This window comes from Anthonomus grandis, unplaced genomic scaffold (genome assembly GCF_022605725.1).
Source record: "Anthonomus grandis grandis unplaced genomic scaffold, icAntGran1.3 ctg00000286.1, whole genome shotgun sequence".
NCBI lineage: Eukaryota > Metazoa > Arthropoda > Insecta > Coleoptera > Curculionidae > Anthonomus > Anthonomus grandis.
In genome coordinates, this window is record NW_026088444.1 from 162,881 (window position 1) to 187,869 (window position 24,989).

Genomic DNA, 24,989 nt, shown 5'->3' on the forward strand with positions numbered 1-24,989 from the left:
CATTTCTGCTAATGTAGCATGAAATCGTTCCAAAGAACCATTAGATTGTGGATGGTTTACGCTGGAAAAGGTTAATTTTATATCGTACAGTTCACACAGGTCTTTTACCAAGTTGTTGTCAAATTCACGTCCATAGTCACAATGTATGCGAAGTGGAGTTCCGTAGTGTTGGAAAAATACAAGTAGGGTATTCACGATGGTGGAGGCCTTTTTGTCGCTTATAGGGTAAGCTTGCGTAAACTTAGTCAGTTCATCTCGAATCGTGAGTGCATGATGTCGCGTGGGGTATTCGAAAATATCGATGTTGATCCGCTCGAAAGGAGTTTTTGGGGTTTCTGTAATTACTAAGGGGCTACTAAGATTTTTCCTACAAATTTTGACTTTCTGACAGATTTCACAACATTTGATTAATTTTTCGACATCTTTAATTAGGTTGGGCCAGTTATACTTTTCTTTAATACGTCGTACCGTTTCGTTTATTCCTCGATGTAGATTGCTTTTCCCTACATGGTACTGGTCTAGAATTATTGGAATTTCATCTTCGGTTGGCGTTTTCACAATATTTTGGCAGATTTTAAGTTTTATTTCCTTGTCTGCAAAAATAAATGAAAACATCTCGAGAATTGGAAGATCGATGTTATTTTCTACACAATATTTTTTCGAGGTGTCGAATTCGTCCTGTAATTTAAAGAGGCTATAGAAAAGGTGAGGTGCTACTCTTCCAGGATCGAACGGTAACAGTATGATTAGATAATTGCGATCTTTTACTGATTTACTGGGGACAATATTTATTTTGGTGTCGCTAAATTCGATGTCTTCTCCTAGCATGTCGTCTATGATTTGGTGGTGTATTTCTTCAAGTTTATTGTGCCTAAAGAATGTCACAATTTGTTTATGAGATTTATCCAAAAGTTGGGAGTTAGATATCTCAATTTTTGAATAGTCTATTAGTGATTTTATTCCATACATAGTTGCAAATTTATTGTATTCGGTTGTCAAGACGTCATCGTCTATATCTAAGTTTTCAGGAGTAGGTGGGCTTTCGGGTTCGTCTTCGATTTCTGTCCACTCATTTGAAGCATAAATCGGAATTTTAGATTGAAAGTTAGCGCATTGTTGAAAATGATTAATTTTTATTCTTGATAGCGCATCAGCGTTTTTGTTAATTTTCCCGGGTTTGTGTTCAATCTTATAATTGTACTCTTCCAGTTTGAGTCGCCATCTGGCTAACCTGCTACCGGGATCTTTTATGGAGAATAACCATGTTAGGGGCCGATGATCGGTAATTAATACAAACTTTCTTCCAAACAAGTAGGGACGAAAATGTTTGACGGCCCATACAATCGCGAGTAATTCTCTCTCGATTGTCGAGTATTTGGTCTCTGCAGCACATAGAGTTCTCGATGCGAAACCAATGGGTAGATCTTTACCAACCGGTCCTTGTGAGAGGACGGCGCCTATGGCAAACGCGCTTGCGTCTGTGGTCAATAGGAAGGGTTCCTCGAAGTTAGGGTAAATTAGAATAGGGTCGGATATGAGTGTTTGTTTAAGTTCTTCAAAAGCATTTTTACAATCGGAATCAAAAATAAAGGCAGTGTCTTTCTTTAAAAGCTTAGTGAGAGGCTTCGAGATTTTTGCGAAATTCGAGATAAATCGCCTGTAGTAACCTGCCAGGCCTAAAAAGGATTTTATATCCTTAGCACTTTTTGGCTCGGGGAAATTTTGGATGCACTCTACTTTGATGGGATTTGGTTTGACACCATCTTTGGTGACAAGATGACCAAGATAAGCAACCTCTTTTCTTAGGAATTCGCACTTATCTGGCTGAATTTTTAGATTCGCTTTCCTAAGGCGTTTGAAAACTTCTTTAAGACGCTCTAAATGCTCATGGATAGTGGGCGAATAGACGATAATATCGTCCATGTATACCAGGCACCTTTCGTTTTGAATGCCCAAGAGGATATTGTCCATGACACGCTGGAAGGTGGACGGAGCATTCTTTAGTCCAAACGGCATACGTACAAATTCGTAATGACCGTTCTCAACTGAAAACGCGGTTTTCGGGGTGTCTTCAGGATTGATCTCAATTTGATGAAACCCGGACGCGAGATCTAGCGTCGAAAAATATTGGCATTTGCCAAGCTGGTCCAACAAATCAGAGATATTTGGTAAAGGATACTTATCATCAATACTGAGCTCATTTAATTTTCGATAGTCTATGACTACGCGCCATTTTTGTTTTCCGGAGGCGTCTAGCTTTTTGGGTACAACCCACACAGGTGAAGACCAGGGTGATATTGACGGTTTGATGATCCCTTGGTCCAACATCTTGTTTACTTGAGTCTTTACTTCCTCCTTGTGAATTTGGGGATACCTATAGGCTTTGGTGAACACGGGCTTTGCGTTGTTGGTGTCAATATTGTGTTTAATCTTATTGGTAAAAGTTAGCTGATCTCCCTCTATATAGAATATGTCTCCGTATTCGAGGCAGATATTAGTGATTAACTCCTTTTCTTCACTATTGAGGTGATCTGTCCTTAATTCATTTCTTATTATGATATTTCTGTCAATAGGGTGATTCATGGGGTCATCAAGGTTAAGATTAAAAATGGTTTCATTTGATGGGACATAAGGTTCAATAGACAGGTCAGAAAAATCGACAGATTTTGAAATAACGTTAGCATTAATTATTGTTGTATAAAATTCGCCGTTTTCATTTACATGTACGAGTGCGTTAGGTAACCTAACTTTTTCCTTTTCTTGTGAATTGAGAATGGCATTGATATTCGAAAGATTGCATTTTAATTTAAATATTTTTTCGGTACGCCCTTCTATCGAGATTTTATTAAAGGAATTATCGTAAATTTTTTCTACTTGATTTTCTGTTTCTTTCACTTTGTGTAAGGGAATAGTTTTAAAGTTTGTAACTAAAGTTTTTGATTTAAGATCTATGACTGATTCATAATGTTCTAAGAAATCGAGGCCTAAAATTCCGTCGAATTCTATGTCAAGATTGTAAACATATACTTTATGAGGGTTTCCGATAGCAAACGGTACAAGAGTGGATTCTTTTATAAGAAGTTTTTCATTTGTTATTCCTTGAATGGATACGTTTTCTGGAAATCGGGTAGGAAGATTTTTTACCGTATTTTCTTTAAATATAGAAATTCCTGCTCCTGTGTCGATTAGGAGTTTAAAGGTATTTGTTAAGTCGTTAATATAGTAGAGATTTTTGGGATTAACGGTTAATAATGGGCTTATAGAAATGTTTGCTCTGGAAAATTGAGGTTCGAATTGAAATCGTCGAGATTCATGGTATTCATTTGGGATTGAATCTGGGCGACAGGATCTTGACTGTCCGGGGGTTGGTTCTCTTGAGGCAGTGACAGAAAATTTTGGTAGTCGTTAGTGTCAATCATTTGATCATTTTTGTCTAAATAAAATTGATCATTTTCAGAGGAATATTCATCGTATTGATGTGGATAATCGAAGTCGTCGATATTTACGCTATCAGAAAAGGAATTATTTTCGAAATTAACATGATGGGTCCGCTGCTGATTTTGCGGAAAATTAGGATTTCTTGTATATTCTAAGGGTCGGAAATTGTTGCTTTGGGGTGCATTAGGGTTTCTTTGAAAATTGGGAAAGGTTCTTGGTTGTTGAGTTTGTGGAGGAGAAAGTTGTCTTTGAAAGTTTGGAATGCTGTTTTGTGAAAAATTTGGCCTTTGGTTTTGTTGATAATTGGGTCTTTGGTTTTGCTGGGATCGACATTCAGAGGTCATATGACCTAAACGGCCACAATGCAGACACTTAGGAATTTGAGGTCGGGTCCTCATTGGCTGCACTGGTTTTGAAGGTATTTGTATTCTCTGAGATTTCTGGGTTTCAAAGTAAGATAACTGAAGCTCTCTTCTAATACGAGTATGTGCTTCTACGAGGTTACGGGGATTTCCTGCTCTTATTATTTGTCCTAATCTAGGTTCAAGTCCCGTAAGGAGAGTATTTAATGCCATTGTTTCAACAAAGATATTTTGCGCGACTTTTTGATCATTAGTAAGATTAGCAGCTTTTTGAATACTTGATAACATTTTCGCATTAAGTACTTGAACACGATTATAAAAGGTTAAAGCGGATTCGCCGGGTGTTTGACGTAATCTTTGTAAATCCTGAATAAGGGATGTGAGATCTCTAGAATCTCCAAAGTGCAAATTTAGTAATTGCTTAATTTCATTATAAGTAGCTGGATTTCGGGAGTTTATTAGCTGTGCTGCTCTTCCCTTGAGTTTATTTTTGACATGTATAGTTAAAAGAAGTTTCTGATCATTATTGGCCATTTTAAATGCACAATCACACGCATTTAAAAAGGAGCACAAAGAAATTTGGTCACCTTCAAATTCTGGGACAATAGAAAATATTTCTGAAAGTTTATATGGTTCTACTTCCTCTTCACGTGTTGCTTGAGAGCGAGTTTCAGGCATTTTTATTTATTTATGTTATTAAAGCTCTTATAATAAAATTGAAATTTAATTAAAATTAATTATTGTAAAATTCTCTAGTAATTCTTATAATTTATTTATTTGTTTATTTTTTTAAAATTTGCTTATTGTAAAGGAAATTGATTTAGACTCAATTTTCTCTAAAGTTAATTAAAATTGAAAATTATTAATAATAAGGTTAAAATTAGCAAATTGTTAAATGACGTATGGTTTAAATCGTACAGTATTTCACCAAAATAATACAACAATAATAATAAAATAACGGGATGATTCGATTACTTACAGAATCAGCAACATTGATCGTCTTGTTCTCTAGATCGGGCTGTCAGGGGTTTCACTCGGTGTTCCTTCCACAGCTCTCTGAGTGAGGACGTCTTTTCTTTCTGGTTCGTTTTCTTTAAAGGATTGGAATCCACCGTCACTAGTTAGGCCTTTTCCTTGTTCTAATGACGTTGAAGAATCCTACCGACTGCGCCAGTTGTTAAAACTTGAAAAACTATTTTATATTTTTAAAAACAATATTTTTACTTTAAATTATATTTATTCAAAAATAAAACGGACAGAGTAACGTGCTTAAATTTATTATAATACTACTGTGCTTTTTATTGGAAAACATTCTATTTATATTTAAAATTGATTGCTTAATTGGCATATCTCACGGTAAATTCCATATTTCGAAATATGCTGAGTAAGTTCCGGCGGTCGTTGCTATTGCGACACCGTGGGATCGTGACCTGTTACATAAGGTCAATATAATCGCATATAACATGTGCACCAAAAACCCAAAGTTTGGAAATCTATATCTCGACTTCTGTCAGTACTAGCTATAAAAATCCAACGGTTGTGTCTTAGTTTCGTCGTTCTGAATCCAACGAGACTATTCCCAAACTCGTAGCTCCTTTAGTAACCGAGATACAAATTTTCAGTTTCCATATATGTGCACCAAAAACCCAAAGTTTGGAAATCTATATCTCGACTTCTGTCAGTACTAGCTATAAAAATCCAACGGTTTTATCTTAGTTTCGTCGTTCTGAATCCAACGAGACTATTCTTAAAGTCGTAGCTCCTTTATTAACCGAGATACAAATTTTCAGTTTCCATATATGTGCTCCAAAAACCCAAAGTTTGGAAATCTATATCTCGACTTCTGTCAGTACTAGCTTAAAAAATCCAACGGTTCTGTCTTAGTTTCGTCGTTCTGAATTTAACGAGACTATTCCCAAAGTCGTAGCTCCTTTAATAACCGAGATACAAATTTCCAGTTTCCATATATGTGCACCAAAAACCCAAAGTTTGGAAATCTATATCTCGACTTCTGTCAGTACTAGCTTCAAAAATCCAACGGTTCTGTCTTAGTTTCGTCGTTCTGAATCCAACGAGACTATTCCCAAACTCGTAGCTCCTTTAGTAACCGAGATACAAATTTTCAGTTTCCATATATGTGCACCAAAAACCCAAAGTTTGGAAATCTATATCTCGACTTCTGTCAGTACTAGCTATAAAAATCCAACGGTTCTGTCTTAGTTTCGTCGTTCTGAATCCAACGAGACTATTCCCAAACTCGTAGCTCCTTTAGTAACCGAGATACAAATTTTCAGTTTCCATATATGTGCACCAAAAACCCAAAGTTTGGAAATCTATATCTCGACTTCTGTCAGTACTAGCTATAAAAATCCAACGGTTTTATCTTAGTTTCGTCGTTCTGAATCCAACGAGACTATTCTTAAAGTCGTAGCTCCTTTATTAACCGAGATACAAATTTTCAGTTTCCATATATGTGCTCCAAAAACCCAAAGTTTGGAAATCTATATCTCGACTTCTGTCAGTACTAGCTTAAAAAATCCAACGGTTCTGTCTTAGTTTCGTCGTTCTGAATTTAACGAGACTATTCCCAAAATCGTAGCTCCTTTAATAACCGAGATACAAATTTCCAGTTTCCATATATGTGCACCAAAAACCCAAAGTTTGGAAATCTATATCTCGACTTCTGTCAGTACTAGCTTCAAAAATCCAACGGTTTTGTCTTAGTTTCGTCGATCTGAATCCAACGAGACTACTCCCAAAGTCGTAGCTTCTTTATTAACCGAGATATAAATTTTCAGTTTCCATATTTCTGCACCAAAAACCCAAAGGTTGGAAATCTATATCTCGACTTCTGTCAGTACTAGCTTAAAAAATCCAACGGTTTTGTCTTAGTTTCATCATTCTGAATCCAACGCGACTACTCCGAAAGTCGTAGCTCCTTTAATAACCGAGATACAAATTTTCAGTTTCCATACATGTGCTCCAAAAACCCAAAGTTTGGAAATCTATATCTCGACTTCTGTCAGTACTAGCTTTAAAAATCCAACGGTTTTGTCTTAGTTTCGTCGTTCTAAATCATAAAGTAATCGTAAGTCGTAAAGGGTGGGGGATATGGGTTGACTCACTCGTTCACATGTGACCATACCTTTTATTCTCCAGCTCTCTCTGCAACGACCAGGACTAACTTCTCTTTCTAAAAATGACCGAAACAGTGGTGGGGGACGTATGTGCAGACATGTAGCACACTTTGTCATGGATCGCCTCCTTTATGGGCCCAGTATTCGGTCGGACCTGATACCTCAGTGGACGGTAGTGGTCGCTTTCTTTACCTACTTGATCAAGGACAATGTAGAGAGCAAACAGGTGGTTTTAATAGAAAACCTATTGGAGATGATTTTGGATGTCCAGCTGGACCAGAGCTGCTGGGTGCGGAAGATCGGGGTATGCCCCGGAGAATTTGAATAAGGAGCTCGTGGTGCGGTACTGCAATCAGATACTGGGCATTTTAATGAACTGTTTGGATTGTCACAATTTGGGGTAAGTTTCTTAACTTTTCTCAAAAATCTTTTATAACTCTGGTATTTCTTGTTTTACGATTAAATATCGTTCATTATGATTTGTTCTGTTTTTGATCGGGAATTCGGTGCAAAAATTTTTTTTTTAATATTACATCTAGTTTTCGAGAAAATAAAGATAAACTGTTTAAAGGATTTTTCTGGAAAACTGTTAGACTTAAAAATCTTTTTTTTATTGAATCTGATGGGCATTGAGGTTCCAAACAACTTTTGTTAATACAATTTTTTTCTGTAACCAATAGGTTTCCCGAAAAAAAATAAAAACCGATTTTATGAGCAATTTTCCAGGGATACCCCTCTGCATTTTTGAGGAAGGCTTTTTGCGTATAACTTTTTTTGGTACATTTTTCGAAAATTTCAAATTTTTTAAAAACCTCCCATAACTCCTTTATTTTTCGTTTTACGGTTAAATGTTATTCTTTGTACTTTGTTCTATTTTTAATTTGGAACAAAAAGTGTCTATAAAAATTTTGAAAATTAAAAAAATTTATCAAACCCGTATTTCTTTCTTAAATATATAATGTAGCGGAACGACCTCTAAATTTGCTATAGTTCGTTCTATTAGAATATCGGGCGTCTTAAATATTTTATTTATTTGTGGAAATGTGTGACATTCTTTAAACCCTACATTTCTGCTCGGAGTATTCGTATGATTATTACTTCGTTTATCACCATTTAATAAAGAAGTATGGCGCTTTTGACTCCGTGGTTCCGTTAAAAGGTTTTAATCCGGGTCAGTGCTTTTATTATTAATAGGTAAGGTTACAACTGTCCTGTTTCTTGGCTAGCAATTTATGTTATCTATTTTGTTATTAAAAGGTGTTAAAACTAAGCCCATAACTGAGGTGAAATAACTGAGATTTCCCGACATAACTGGTTTCCTTGACATACGAACCCTCTTTTCTCTCTCTCATCTCTCATCTCTCTTCTTTTCTCTCGCACTTTGACTACTGCTACTTCTCTTCTCCTTCTTCTTCCTCTTTTTTAAATGCCTGGACAAAATTATTGATTTTTTACAAGCAGTTCAGCCCAAAGTTTCTTCTGCTTCTTCTTTTTCTTCTTCTTCTTCTCCCTCTTCTTTTTTAAAAACCTCTAATACCTGGATTCCGTTTACATATACTTACTTTGAATAAATCTCTACCATGAGAATTACAAATAAAACATCTAATTTTGGCAGTGACAATTTATTAATTGATTGATTTTATTGACCGGCAAGCTTTCCTGTGATTAGCACAGACTTTGTTTCTGGTGATCAAATCTCGGTATGGATTTTAATGAGTTTTTAGTCCACATTATCAATATTGTCCATTTTCTAAGTCAATTCAGTAAAAATTCCAGGATTTATTTCTTAATAAATAAATAGGACCCGAAGAAATAACTCGACAACGAGCTACTCAACCGTAGGTTCCTTGAAAGGTTTTACTCTTAATTTAATCATTTACAAAATGATCGACCTATTCTTCCTTATCTAGGAACGAAAGCGAGCTGATCCTGGAGTCCCTGCAATCCTTCTCGAAACTCCTGAACAGTTTGCCAGGGTACAAATTCAGTTCCTTTCAAGTTACCGGAGCAGTGAGGATCAAGTTGCTATTCAGTCAAGAGGATCCACGTCTAAGGAGATCCTCGATCCAGTTATTAGGAGATCTGGCAACATCCTTTGGCCAGGAGACCAATTTGGAGGCATTCAAGGATCGAGTGAGATCCAAGGGAACCTCATCACTTTACTCTTGCATCTATGCGCTCCAGACGTGTATATTGTCAAGGTATGACTTTTTTGGATCATTTTACTCACTTAACTCATGCATGGACCCCATTTAGGCCTGTAAAAGTACAATGCAGAAGGTTGGCCCTTATCTGGATTTTCCGGAGGTATACCGCATGATCCAGGAGTGTTTGGGCGATGACACCGACTTGATGTTCACGGATTTTATTGGGGAGTTAATTAAACGCATGGTAAGTAAATGGCAGCACCTTAAATGTAATATTCATGCAGTTCGTCTGTGATATATTTTGAATTTAATTAGGGATTTATGGAATCAAAGATATCAAGGTTATTTGGGGGTCAAATCGAGGACGAGTTGGTTTAAAGGTGGCGTCTAAGGGCCAATCCCGCCCTTGTCATCGGTTTGTTCTACGCCGAACTACTACCCGAGAATAAACCGAAAGTTTCACTGGAAACTGTCTGTGATAAACTGAACAGACTGATGCAAGACGAGTCAGAAGAAGTTAGGATTAAGGCAAGTCAAGCTATATCGTGTTTGTTTTTATAATTATTGTAGAACGGAATGTGCTAGGGGGATAGTACGATTAAGTCTTTTAAATCAGTTTTTAGTAAGAAAATTTAAAAAAAGTCAACAGGGGTCAAAACTGACTTGTGGGTGGACTTTGTAGCTTATAAGTTTATCTCTGTCGCACTCATTGTAAAAAAAAACTTGAAACGTGGAAAAACTGAAATTTCACAAAGTTTATTAGTTTTAAAATTTTGCATAACTTTTTTGTTATTAAAGATAGAGCTTTCATTTAAAAACTGTCAAGTACTCCATGCAAAGGGGCACCTTGCACATAATTATCAAAATTGAAAAAAATATAGTTTTTGAGAAAAATCGAAATTTATGTTTTTTACGATTAACATGTACTTTTTTAGATCGAAAATTTTGCATAACTTTTTTGTTATTAAAGATAGAGCTTTCATTTAAAAACTGCCAAGTACTCCTCGCAAAGGGGCACCTTGCACATAATTATCAAAATTAAAAAAATTATAGTTTTTGACAAAAATCGAAATTTCGGTTTTTTACAATTAACATGTACTTTTTTAGATCGAAAATTTTGCATTACTTTTTTGTTATTAAAGATAGAGCTTTCATTTAAAAACAGTCAAGTACTCCTAGCGAAGGGGCACCTTGCACATAATTATTAAAATTGAAAAAATTATAGTTTTTGAGAAAAATCGAAATTTTGGTTTTTTACAATTAACATGTACTTTTTTGGATCGAAAATTTTGCATATTTTTTTTGTTATTAAAGATAGAGCTTTCATTTAAAAACTGCCAAGTACTCCTCGCAAAGGGGCACCTTGCACATAATTATCAAAATTAAAAAAATTATAGTTTTTGAGAAAAATCGAAATATCGGTTTTTTACAATTAACATGTACTTTTTTAGATCGAAAATTTTGCATAACTTTTTTGTTATTAAAGATAGAGCTTTCATTTAAAAACTGTTAAGTACTCCTAGCGAAGGGGCACCTTTCGCGTTATTATCAAAATTGAAAAAATTATAGTTTTTGAGAAAAATCGAAATTTCGGTTTTTTACGATTAACATGTACTTTTTTAGATCGAAAATTTTGCATAACTTTTTTGTTATTAAAGATAGAGCTTCCATTTAAAAACAGTCAAGTACTCCTCGCAAAGGGGCACCTTGCACATAATTATCAAAATTGAAAAAATTGTAGTCTTTGAAATAAATCGAAATTTCGGTTTTTTAAATTAACATGTACTTTTTTAGATCGAAAATTTTGCATAACTTTTTTGTTATTAAAGCTAGAGCTTTCATTTAAAAACTGCCAAGTACTCCTCGCAAAGGGGCACCTTGCACATAATTATCAAAATTGAAAAAATTATAGTTTTTGAGAAAAATCGAAATTTCGGTTTTATACAATTAACATGTACTTTTTTAGATCGAAAATTTTGCATAACTTTTTTGTTATTAAAGATAGAGCTTTCATTTAAAAACTGTTAAGTACTCCTAGCGAAGGGGCACCTTTCGCGTAATTATCAAAATTGAAAAAATTATAGTTTTTGAGAAAAATCGAAATTTCGGTTTTTTACGATTAACATGTACTTTTTTAGATCGAAAATTTTGCATTACTTTTTTGTTATTAAAGATAGAGCTTTCATTTAAAAACTGCCAAGTACTCCTCGCAAAGGGGCACCTTGCACATAATTATCAAAATTGAAAAAAATATAGTTTTTGAGAAAAATCGTAATTTATGTTTTTTACGATTAACATGTACTTTTTTAGATCGAAAATTTTGCATTACTTTTTTGTTATTAAAGATAGAGCTTTCATTTAAAAACAGTCAAGTACTCCTAGCGAAGAGGCATCTTGCACATAATTATTAAAATTTAAAAAATTATAGTTTTTGAAAAAAATCGAAATTTCGGTTTTTTACAATTAACATGTACTTTTTTAGATCGAAAATTTTGCATAACTTTTTTGTTATTAAAGATAGAGCTTTCATTTAAAAACTGTTAAGTACTCCTAGCGAAGGGGCACCTTTCGCGTAATTATCAAAATTGAAAAAATTATAGTTTTTGAGAAAAATCGAAATTTCGTTTTTTTACGATTAACATGTACTTTTTTAGATCGAAAATTTTGCATTACTTTTTTGTTATTAAAGATAGAGCTTTCATTTAAAAACAGTCAAGTACTCCTAGCGAAGAGGCATCTTGCACATAATTATTAAAATTTAAAAAATTATAGTTTTTGAAAAAAATCGAAATTTCGGTTTTTTACACTTAACATGTACTTTTTTATATCGAAAATTTTGCATAACTTTTTTGTTATTAAAGATAGAGCTTTCATTTAAAAACAGTCAAGTACTCCTAGCGAAGGGGCACCTTGCACATAATTATCAAAATTGAAAAAATTATAGTTTTTGAGAAAAATCGAAATTTCGGTTTTTTACAATTAACATGTACTTTTTTAGATCGAAAATTTTGCATAACTTTTTTGTTATTAAAGATAGAGCTTTCATTTAAAAACTGTTAAGTACTCCTAGCGAAGGGGCACCTTTCGCGTAATTATCAAAATTGAAAAAATTATAGTTTTTGAGAAAAATCGAAATTTCGGTTTTTTACAATTAACATGTACTTTTTTATATCGAAAATTTTGCATAACTTTTTTGTTATTAAAGATAGAGCTTTCATTTAAAAACTGTTAAGTACTCCTAGCGAAGGGGCACCTTTCGCGTAATTATCAAAATTAAAAAAATTATAGTTTTTGAGAAAAATCGAAATTTCGGTTTTTTACAATTAACATGTACTTTTTTAGATCGAAAATCTTGCATAACTTTTTTGTTATTAAAGATAGACGTTTCATTTAAAAACTGCCAAGTACTCCTCGCAAAGGGGCACCTTGTACGTAATAATCAAAAACTAAAAAAATTGTAGTTTTTGAAAAAAATCTAAATTTCGGTTTTTTACAATTAACATGTACTTTTTTAGATCGAAAATTTTGCATAACTTTTTTGCTATTAAAGATAGAGCCTTCATTTAAAAACTGTTAAGTACTCCTAGCGAAGAGGCATCTTGCACATAATTATTAAAATTTAAAAAATTATAGTTTTTGAAAAAAATCGAAATTTCGGTTTTTTACAATTAACATGTACTTTTTTAGATCGAAAATTTTGCATAACTTTTTTGTTATTAAAGATAGAGCTTTCATTTAAAAACAGTCAAGTACTCCTAGCGAAGGGGCACCTTGCACATAATTATCAAAATTGAAAAAATTATAGTTTTTGAGAAAAATCGAAATTTCGGTTTTTTACAATTAACATGTACTTTTTTAGATCGAAAATTTTGCATTACTTTTTTGTTATTAAAGATAGAGCTTTCATTTAAAAACAGTCAAGTACTCCTAGCGAAGGGGCACCTTGCACATAATTATCAAAATTGAAAAAATTATAGTTTTTGAGAAAAATCGAAATTTCGGTTTTTTACAATTAACATGTACTTTTTTAGATCGAAAATTTTGCATAACTTTTTTGTTATTAAAGATAGAGCTTTCATTTAAGAACTGCCAAGTACTCCTCGCAAAGGGGCACCTTGCACATAATTATCAAAATTGAAAAAATTATAGTTTTTGAGAAAAATCGAAATTTCGGTTTTTTACGATTAACATGTACTTTTTTAGATAGAAAATTTTGCATAACTTTTTTGTTATTAAAGATAGAGCTTTCATTAAAAAACTGTTAAGTACTCCTAGCGAAGGGGCACCTTTCGCGTAATTATCAAAATTGAAAAAATTATAGTTTTTGAGAAAAATCGAAATTTCGGTTTTTTACGATTAACATGTACTTTTTTAGATCGAAAATTTTGCATAACTTTTTTGTTATTAAAGATAGAGCTTCCATTTAAAAACAGTCAAGTACTCCTCGCAAAGGGGCACCTTGCACATAATTATCAAAATTCAAAAAATTGTAGTCTTTGAAATAAATCGAAATTTCGGTTTTTTAAATTAACATGTACTTTTTTAGATCGAAAATTTTGCATAACTTTTTTGTTATTAAAGATAGAGCTTTCATTTAAAAACTGCCAAGTACTCCTCGCAAAGGGGCACCTTGCACATAATTATCAAAATTGAAAAAATTATAGTTTTTGAGAAAAATCGAAATTTCGGTTTTTTACAATTAACATGTACTTTTTTAGATCGAAAATTTTGCATAACTTTTTTGTTATTAAAGATAGAGCTTTCATTTAAGAACTGCCAAGTACTCCTCGAAAAGGGGCACCTTGCACATAATTATCAAAATTGAAAAAATTATAGTTTTTGAGAAAAATCGAAATTTCTGTTTTTTACAATTAACATGTACTTTTTTAGATCGAAAATTTTGCATAACTTTTTTGCTATTAAAGATAGAGCCTTCATTTAAAAACTGTTAAGTACTCCTAGCGAAGAGGCATCTTGCACATAATTATTAAAATTTAAAAAATTATAGTTTTTGAAAAAAATCGAAATTTCGGTTTTTTACAATTAACATGTACTTTTTTATATCGAAAATTTTGCATAACTTTTTTGTTATTAAAGATAGAGCTTTCATTTAAAAACAGTCAAGTACTCCTAGCGAAGGGGCACCTTGCACATAATTATCAAAATTGAAAAAATTATAGTTTTTGAGAAAAATCGAAATTTCGGTTTTTTACAATTAACATGTACTTTTTTATATCGAAAATTTTGCATAACTTTTTTGTTATTAAAGATAGAGCTTTCATTTAAAAACTGTTAAGTACTCCTAGCGAAGGGGCACCTTTCGCGTAATTATCAAAATTGAAAAAATTATAGTTTTTGAGAAAAATCGAAATTTCGGTTTTTTACAATTAACATGTACTTTTTTAGATCGAAAATCTTGCATAACTTTTTTGTTATTAAAGATAGACCTTTCATTTAAAAACTGCCAAGTACTCCTCGCAAAGGGGCACCTTGTACGTAATAATCAAAAACTAAAAAAATTGTAGTTTTTGAAAAAAATCTAAATTTCGGTTTTTTACAATTAACATGTACTTTTTTAGATCGAAAATTTTGCATAACTTTTTTGCTATTAAAGATAGAGCCTTCATTTAAAAACTGTTAAGTACTCCTAGCGAAGAGGCATCTTGCACATAATTATTAAAATTTAAAAAATTATAGTTTTTGAAAAAAATCGAAATTTCGGTTTTTTACAATTAACATGTACTTTTTTATATCGAAAATTTTGCATTACTTTTTTGTTATTAAAGATAGAGCTTTCATTTAAAAACAGTCAAGTACTCCTAGCGAAGGGGCACCTTGCACATAATTATCAAAATTGAAAAAATTATAGTTTTTGAGAAAAATCGAAATTTCGGTTTTTTACAATTAACATGTACTTTTTTAGATCGAAAATTTTGCATAACTTTTTTGTTATTAAAGATAGAGCTTCCATTTAAAAACAGTCAAGTACTCCTCGCAAAGGGGCACCTTGCACATAATTATCAAAATTGAAAAAATTGTAGTCTTTGAAATAAATCGAAATTTCTGTTTTTTACAATTAACATGTACTTTTTTAGATCGAAAATTTTGCATAACTTTTTTGTTATTAAAGATAAAGCTTTCATTTAAAAACTGCCAAGCACTCCTGGCAAAGGGGCACTTTGTACGTAATAATCAAAATCTAAAAAATTATAGTTTTTGAAAAAAATCGAAATTTCGGTTTTTTACAAATAACATGTACTTTTTTAGATCGAAAATTTTGCATACCTTTTTTGTTATTAAAGATAAAGCTTTCATTTAAAAACTGCCAAGCACTCCTGGCAAAGGAGCACCTTGCACATAATTATTAAAATTGAAAAAATTATAGTTTTTGAAAAAAATCGAAATTTGGTTTTTTACAATTAACATGTACTTTTTTAGATCGAAAATGTTGCATAACTTTTTTGTTATTAAAGATAGAGCTTTCATTTAAAAACAGTCAGGTACTCCTAGCGAAGGGGCACCTTGCACATAATTATCAAAATTGAAAAAAATTATAGTTTTTGAGAAAAATCGAAATTTCGGTTTTTTACAATTAACATGTACTTTTTTAGATCGAAAATTTTGAAGGCTCATATCTCGGCTTCTATATGAATTATCATGAAAATTCCAACGGTTTTGTCTTAGTTTCGTCCTTCTGAATCCAACGAGACCATCCGCAAGGTCGTAGCTTTTACGAGAGCTGAGATATGGCATTTTTGTAGCCCATTTTTGGCGTCAAAAACGGACGTCGAAAACGACTTTTTCAGGATTTTCAAAGTGCTCTCATTCCCTTAGTTCTGCTCGGATCCTGTTATAACCCGGTGTTTTCGTAATCTAGGTGATCAGAATAAGACGCTGGTATACTTAGTTTGACTTTGAAAAAAATCAATTTTTGGTGAAAAAATTCGATACGGGGGGGTATACCCGAAAAATGAAGAAACCCAAACTTTGAAGGCTCATATCTCGGCTTGTATATGAGCTATCGGGAAAATTCCAACGGTTTTGTCTTAGTTTCTTCCTTCTGAATCCAACGAGACCATCCGCAAGGTCGTAGCTTCTACGAGAGCCGAGATATGGCATTTTTGTAGCCCATTTTTGGCCTCAAAAACGGACGTCGAAAACGACTTTTTCAGGATTTTCAAAGTGCTCTCATTCCCTTAGTTCTGCTCGGATCCTGTTATAACCCGGTGTTTTCGTAATCTAGGTGATCAGAATAAGACGCTGGTATACTTAGTTTGATTTCGAAAAAATCAATTTTTGGTGAAAAAATTCGATACGGGGGGGTATACCCGAAAAATGAAAAAACTCAAACTTTGAAGGTCGATATCTCGGCTTCTATGGGAGCTATCGTGAAAATTCCAACGGTTTTGTCTTAGTTTCGTCCTTCTGAATCCAACGAGACCATCCGCAAGGTCGTAGCTTTTACGAGAGCTGAGATATGGCATTTTTGTAGCCCATTTTTGGCCTCAAAAACGGACGTCGAAAACGACTTTTTCAGGATTTTCAAAGTGCTCTCATTCCCTTAGTTCTGCTCGGATCCTGTTATAACCCGGTGTTTTCGTAATCTAGGTGATCAGAATAAGACGCTGGTATACTTAGTTTGACTTTGAAAAAAATCAATTTTTGGTGAAAAAATTCGATACGGGGGGGTATACCCGAAAAATGAAGAAACCCAAACTTTGAAGGCTCATATCTCGGCTTGTATATGAGCTATCGTGAAAATTCCAACGGTTTTGTCTTAGTTTCGTCCTTCTGAATCCAACGAGACTATCCGCAAGGTCGTAGCTTCTACGAGAGCCGAGATATGGCATTTTTGTAGCCCATTTTTGGCCTCAAAATCGGACGTCGAAAACGACTTTTTCAGTATTTTCAAAGTGCTCTCATTCCCTTAGTTCTGCTCGGATCCTGTTATAACCCGGTGTTTTCGTAATCTAGGTGATCAGAATAAGACGCTGGTATACTTAGTTTGACTTTGAAAAAAATCAATTTTTGGTGAAAAAATTCGATACGGGGGGGTATACCCGAAAAATGAAAAAACCCAAATTTTGAAGGCTCATATCTCGGCTCCTATATGAGCTATCGTAAAAATTCCAACGGTTTTGTCTTAGTTTGGTCCTTCTGAATGCAACGAGACCATCCGCAAGGTCGTAGCTTTTACGAGAGCCGAGATATGGCATTTTTGTAGCCCATTTTTGGCCTCAAAAACGGACGTCGAAAACGACTTTTTCAGGATTTTCAAAGTGCTCTCATTCCCTTAGTTCTGCTCGGATCCTGTTATAACCCGGTGTTTTCGTAATCTAGGTGATCAGAATAATCCGCTGTTATAGTTAGTTGGAATTCGAATAAAAAAAAATTATGAAAAAATTTGAAAGAGGGGGGGGTATATAATTTCTTACTGATAAACAGTGTGGGGAGGGTGGGGGATATGGGTTGACTCACTCGTTCACATGTGAGCATATCTTTTATTCTCCAGCTCTCTCTGCAACGACCAGGACTAACTTCTCTTTCTAAAAATGACCGAAACAGTGGTGGGGGACGTATGTGCAGACATGTAGCACACTTTGTCATGGATCGCCTCCTTTATGGGCCCAGTATTCGGTCGGACCTGATACCTCAGTGGACGGTAGTGGTCGCTTTCTTTACCTACTTGATCAAGGACAATGTAGAGAGCAAACAGGTGGTTTTAATAGAAAACCTATTGGAGATGATTTTGGATGTCCAGCTGGACCAGAGCTGCTGGGTGCGGAAGGTCGGGGTATGCCCCGGAGAATTTGAATAAGGAGCTCGTGGTGCGGTACTGCAATCAGATACTGGGCATTTTAATGGACTGTTTGGATTATCACAATTTGGGGTAAGTTTCTTAACTTAAAAATTTTGAAAATTAAAAAAAAATATCAAACCACAAACAAAATATATAATGTAGCGAAACGACCTCTAAATTTGCTATAGTTCGTTCTATTAGAATATCGGGCGTCTTAAATTTTTTATTTATTTGTGGAAATGTGTGACATTCTTTAAACCCTACATTTCTGCTCGGAGTATTCGTATGATTATTACTTCGTTTATCACCATTTAATAAAGAAGTATGGCGCTTTTGACTCCGTGGTTCCGTTAAAAGGTTTTAATCCGGGTCAGTGCTTTTATTATTAATAGGTAAGGTTACAACTGTCCTGTTTCTTGGCTAGCAATTTATGTTATCTATTTTGTTATTAAAAGGTGTTAAAACTAAGCCCATAACTGAGGTGAATTAACTGAGATTTCCCGACATAAGTGGTTTCTTTGACATACGAACCCTCGGGACTAAAAATCCCATTACAATAAAAGTCCAAAAAAAACATTTATTGTTATAAGTTGCCCAAATGATGGGCAGAATGGCAGGTTTGGCAAATCAATAACTTCTTCCGAGTATTTGACACCGTTGAAAAAGAAGAAGAAGAAGAGAAGTAGCAGTAACGAGTGTGAGAGGGAAACGAGGTAGGAAAATGGACAGACAACCCTCTGGTTTCCTCCACTCCTGTGGGCGTCTCATTGTCTATCCCTTTCCCTCCCTCATTTCTCTCGCACTTTGGCTACATTCTACTTCTCTTCTCCTTCTTCCTCTTTTTTAAATGCCTGGACAAAATTATTGATTTTTTACAAGCAGTTGAACCCAAAGTTTCTTCTGCTTCTTCTTTTTCTTCTTCTTCTTCTCTCTCTTTTTCTTTAAAAACCTCAAATACCTGGATTCCGTTTACATATACTTACTTTGAATAAATCTCTACCATGAGAATTACAAATAAAACATCTAATTTTGGCAGTGACAATTTATTAATTGATTGATTTTATTGACCGGCAAGCTTTCCTGTGATTATCACAGACTTTGTTTCTGGTGATCAAATCTCGATATGGATTTTAATGAGTTTTTAGTCCACATTATCAATATTGTCCATTTTCTAAGTCAATTCAGTAAAAATTCCAGGATTTATTTCTTAATAAATAAATAGGACCCGAAGAAATAACTCGACAACGAGCTACTCAACTGTAGGTTCCTTGAAAGGTTCTACTCTTAATATAATCATTTACAAAATGATCGACCTATTCTTCCTTATCTAGGAACGAAAGCGAGCTGATCCTGGAGTCCCTGCAATCCTTCTCGAAACTCCTGAACAGTTTGCCAGGGTACAAATTCAGTTCCTTTCAAGTTACCGGAGCAGTGAGGATCAAGTTGCTATTCAGTCAAGAGGATCCACGTCTAAGGAGATCCTCGATCCAGTTATTAGGAGATCTGGCAACATCCTTTGGCCAGGAGACCAATTTGGAGGCATTCAAGGATCGAGTGAGATCCAAGGGAACCTCATCACTTTACTCTTGCATCTATGCGCTCCAGACGTGTATATTGTCAAGGTATGACTTTTTTGGATCATTTTACTCACTTAACTCATGCATGGACCCCATTTAGGCCTGTAAAAGTACAATGCAGAAGGTTGGCCCTTATCTGGATTTTCCGGAGGTATACCGCATGATCCAGGAGTGTTTGGGCGATGACACCGACTTGATGTTCACGGATTTTATTGGGGAGTTAATTAAACGCATGGTAAGTAAATGGCAGCACCTTAAATGTAATATTCATGCAGTTCGTCTGTGATATATTTTGAATTTAATTAGGGATTTATGGAATCAAAGATATCAAGGTTATTTGGGGGTCAAATCGAGGACGAGTTGGTTTAAAGGTGGCGTCTAAGGGCCAATCCCGCCCTTGTCATCGGTTTGTTCTACGCCGAACTACTACCCGAGAATAAACCGAAAGTTTCACTGGAAACTGTCTGTGATAAACTGAACAGACTGATGCAAGACGAGTCAGAAGAAGTTAGGATTAAGGCAAGTCAAGCTATATCGTGTTTGTTTTTATAATTATTGTAGAACGGAATGTGCTAGGGGGATAGTACGATTAAGTCTTTTAAATCAGTTTTTAGTAAGAAAATTTAAAAAAAGTCAACAGGGGTCAAAACTGACTTGTGGGTGGACTTTGTAGCTTATAAGTTTATCTCTGTCGCACTCATTGTAAAAAAAAACTTGAAACGTGGAAAAACTGAAATTTCACAAAGTTTATTAGTTTTAAAATTTTGCATAACTTTTTTGTTATTAAAGATAGAGCTTTCATTTAAAAACTGTCAAGTACTCCATGCAAAGGGGCACCTTGCACATAAATATCAAAATTGAAAAAAATATAGTTTTTGAGAAAAATCGAAATTTATGTTTTTTACGATTAACATGTACTTTTTTAGATCGAAAATTTTGCATAACTTTTTTGTTATTAAAGATAGAGCTTTCATTTAAAAACTGCCAAGTACTCCTCGCAAAGGGGCACCTTGCACATAATTATCAAAATTGAAAAAATTATAGTTTTTGAGAAAAATCGAAATTTAGGTTTTTTACGATTAACATGTACTTTTTTAGATCGAAAATTTTGCATAACTTTTTTGTTATTAAAGATAGAGCTTTCATTTAAAAACTGCCAGGTACTCCTCGCAAAGGGGCACCTTGCACATAATTATCAAAATTAAAAAAATTATAGTTTTTGACAAAAATCGAAATTTCGGTTTTTTACAATTAACATGTACTTTTTTAGATCGAAAATTTTGCATTACTTTTTTGTTATTAAAGATAGAGCTTTCATTTAAAAACAGTCAAGTACTCCTAGCGAAGGGGCACCTTGCACATAATTATTAAAATTGAAAAAATTATAGTTTTTGAGAAAAATCGAAATTTTGGTTTTTTACAATTAACATGTACTTTTTTGGATCGAAAATTTTGCATAACTTTTTTGTTATTAAAGATAGAGCTTTCATTTAAAAACTGACAAGTACTCCTCGCAAAGGGGCACCTTGCACATAATTATCAAAATTAAAAAAATTATGGTTTTTGAGAAAAATCGAAATATCGGTTTTTTACAATTAACATGTACTTTTTTAGATCGAAAATTTTGCATAACTTTTTTGTTATTAAAGATAGAGCTTTCATTTAAAAACTGTTAAGTACTCCTAGCGAAGGGGCACCTTTCGCGTAATTATCAAAATTGAAAAAATTATAGTTTTTGAGAAAAATCGAAATTTCGGTTTTTTACAATTAACATGTACTTTTTTAGATCGAAAATTTTGCATAACTTTTTTGTTATTAAAGATAAAGCTTTCATTTAAAAACTGCCAAGCACTCCTGGCAAAGGGGCACTTTGTACGTAATAATCAAAATCTAAAAAATTATAGTTTTTGAAAAAAATCGAAATTTCGGTTTTTTACAAATAACATGTACTTTTTTAGATCGAAAATTTTGCATACCTTTTTTGTTATTAAAGATAAAGCTTTCATTTAAAAACTGCCAAGCACTCCTGGCAAAGGAGCACCTTGCACATAATTATTAAAATTGAAAAAATTATAGTTTTTGAAAAAAATCGAAATTTGGTTTTTTACAATTAACATGTACTTTTTTAGATCGAAAATGTTGCATAACTTTTTTGTTATTAAAGATAGAGCTTTCATTTAAAAACAGTCAGGTACTCCTAGCGAAGGGGCACCTTGCACATAATTATCAAAATTGAAAAAAATTATAGTTTTTGAGAAAAATCGAAATTTCGGTTTTTTACAATTAACATGTACTTTTTTAGATCGAAAATTTTGAAGGCTCATATCTCGGCTTCTATATGAATTATCATGAAAATTCCAACGGTTTTGTCTTAGTTTCGTCCTTCTGAATCCAACGAGACCATCCGCAAGGTCGTAGCTTTTACGAGAGCTGAGATATGGCATTTTTGTAGCCCATTTTTGGCGTCAAAAACGGACGTCGAAAACGACTTTTTCAGGATTTTCAAAGTGCTCTCATTCCCTTAGTTCTGCTCGGATCCTGTTATAACCCGGTGTTTTCGTAATCTAGGTGATCAGAATAAGACGCTGGTATACTTAGTTTGACTTTGAAAAAAATCAATTTTTGGTGAAAAAATTCGATACGGGGGGGTATACCCGAAAAATGAAGAAACCCAAACTTTGAAGGCTCATATCTCGGCTTGTATATGAGCTATCGGGAAAATTCCAACGGTTTTGTCTTAGTTTCTTCCTTCTGAATCCAACGAGACCATCCGCAAGGTCGTAGCTTCTACGAGAGCCGAGATATGGCATTTTTGTAGCCCATTTTTGGCCTCAAAAACGGACGTCGAAAACGACTTTTTCAGGATTTTCAAAGTGCTCTCATTCCCTTAGTTCTGCTCGGATCCTGTTATAACCCGGTGTTTTCGTAATCTAGGTGATCAGAATAAGACGCTGGTATACTTAGTTTGATTTCGAAAAAATCAATTTTTGGTGAAAAAATTCGATACGGGGGGGTATACCCGAAAAATGAAAAAACTCAAACCTTGAAGGTCGATATCTCGGCTTCTATGGGAGCTATCGTGAAAATTCCAACGGTTTTGTCTTAGTTTCGTCCTTCTGAATCCAACGAGACCATCCGCAAGGTCGTAGCTTTTACGAGAGCTGAGATATGGCATTTTTGTAGCCCATTTTTGGCCTCAAAAACGGACGTCGAAAACGACTTTTTCAGGATTTTCAAAGTGCTCTCATTCCCTTAGTTCTGCTCGGATCCTGTTATAACCCGGTGTTTTCGTAATCTAGGTGATCAGAATAAGACGCTGGTATACTTAGTTTGACTTTGAAAAAAATCAATTTTTGGTGAAAAAATTCGATACGGGGGGGTATACCCGAAAAATGAAGAAACCCAAACTTTGAAGGCTCATATCTCGGCTTGTATATGAGCTATCGTGAAAATTCCAACGGTTTTGTCTTAGTTTCGTCCTTCTGAATCCAACGAGACTATCCGCAAGGTCGTAGCTTCTACGAGAGCCGAGATATGGCATTTTTGTAGCCCATTTTTGGCCTCAAAATCGGACGTCGAAAACGACTTTTTCAGTATTTTCAAAGTGCTCTCATTCCCTTAGTTCTGCTCGGATCCTGTTATAACCCGGTGTTTTCGTAATCTAGGTGATCAGAATAAGACGCTGGTATACTTAGTTTGACTTTGAAAAAAATCAATTTTTGGTGAAAAAATTCGATACGGGGGGGTATACCCGAAAAATGAAAAAACCCAAATTTTGAAGGCTCATATCTCGGCTCCTATATGAGCTATCGTAAAAATTCCAACGGTTTTGTCTTAGTTTGGTCCTTCTGAATGCAACGAGACCATCCGCAAGGTCGTAGCTTCTACGAGAGCCGAGATATGGCATTTTTGTAGCCCATTTTTGGCCTCAAAAACGGACGTCGAAAACGACTTTTTCAGGATTTTCAAAGTGCTCTCATTCCCTTAGTTCTGCTCGGATCCTGTTATAACCCGGTGTTTTCGTAATCTAGGTGATCAGAATAATCCGCTGTTATAGTTAGTTGGAATTCGAATAAAAAAAAATTATGAAAAAATTTGAAAGAGGGGGGGGTATATAATTTCTTACTGATAAACAGTGTGGGGAGGGTGGGGGATATGGGTTGACTCACTCGTTCACATGTGAGCATATCTTTTATTCTCCAGCTCTCTCTGCAACGACCAGGACTAACTTCTCTTTCTAAAAATGACCGAAACAGTGGTGGGGGACGTATGTGCAGACATGTAGCACACTTTGTCATGGATCGCCTCCTTTATGGGCCCAGTATTCGGTCGGACCTGATACCTCAGTGGACGGTAGTGGTCGCTTTCTTTACCTACTTGATCAAGGACAATGTAGAGAGCAAACAGGTGGTTTTAATAGAAAACCTATTGGAGATGATTTTGGATGTCCAGCTGGACCAGAGCTGCTGGGTGCGGAAGGTCGGGGTATGCCCCGGAGAATTTGAATAAGGAGCTCGTGGTGCGGTACTGACAATCTCGTGAGAGTATTTTAATGGACTGTTTGGATTATCACAATTTGGGGTAAGTTTCTTAACTTAAAAATTTTGAAAATTAAAAAAAAATATCAAACCACAAACAAAATATATAATGTAGCGAAACGACCTCTAAATTTGCTATAGTTCGTTCTATTAGAATATCGGGCGTCTTAAATTTTTTATTTATTTGTGGAAATGTGTGACATTCTTTAAACCCTACATTTCTGCTCGGAGTATTCGTATGATTATTACTTCGTTTATCACCATTTAATAAAGAAGTATGGCGCTTTTGACTCCGTGGTTCCGTTAAAAGGTTTTAATCCGGGTCAGTGCTTTTATTATTAATAGGTAAGGTTACAACTGTCCTGTTTCTTGGCTAGCAATTTATGTTATCTATTTTGTTATTAAAAGGTGTTAAAACTAAGCCCATAACTGAGGTGAATTAACTGAGATTTCCCGACATAAGTGGTTTCTTTGACATACGAACCCTCGGGACTAAAAATCCCATTACAATAAAAGTCCAAAAAAAACATTTATTGTTATAAGTTGCCCAAATGATGGGCAGAATGGCAGGTTTGGCAAATCAATAACTTCTTCCGAGTATTTGACACCGTTGAAAAAGAAGAAGAAGAAGAGAAGTAGCAGTAACGAGTGTGAGAGGGAAACGAGGTAGGAAAATGGACAGACAACCCTCTGGTTTCCTCCACTCCTGTGGGCGTCTCATTGTCTATCCCTTTCCCTCCCTCATTTCTCTCGCACTTTGGCTACATTCTACTTCTCTTCTCCTTCTTCCTCTTTTTTAAATGCCTGGACAAAATTATTGATTTTTTACAAGCAGTTGAACCCAAAGTTTCTTCTGCTTCTTCTTTTTCTTCTTCTTCTTCTCTCTCTTTTTCTTTAAAAACCTCAAATACCTGGATTCCGTTTACATATACTTACTTTGAATAAATCTCTACCATGAGAATTACAAATAAAACATCTAATTTTGGCAGT

General features: G+C 34.4%; 1 protein-coding gene across 24 annotated transcripts in view; it reads left to right on the forward strand.

Moving 5' to 3' along the window:
* The window catches only part of LOC126749534 (uncharacterized), a 181,637-nt gene that overhangs the window by 149,576 nt on the left and 7,072 nt on the right, over nucleotides 1-24,989 (forward strand). For 2 of the 24 annotated variants that reach the window (XM_050459247.1, XM_050459246.1), the window contains exons 2-3: nucleotides 19,216-19,506; nucleotides 19,562-19,696. The exons of 4 other annotated variants lie outside the window; for them this stretch is intronic. In XM_050459247.1, coding sequence (XP_050315204.1) covers nucleotides 19,216-19,506; nucleotides 19,562-19,625 — 355 coding nt within the window. In that variant the 3' untranslated portion in view covers nucleotides 19,626-19,696. 18 more of the 24 variants (XM_050459243.1, XM_050459240.1, XR_007665097.1 and 15 more) reach the window with 16 other exon arrangements.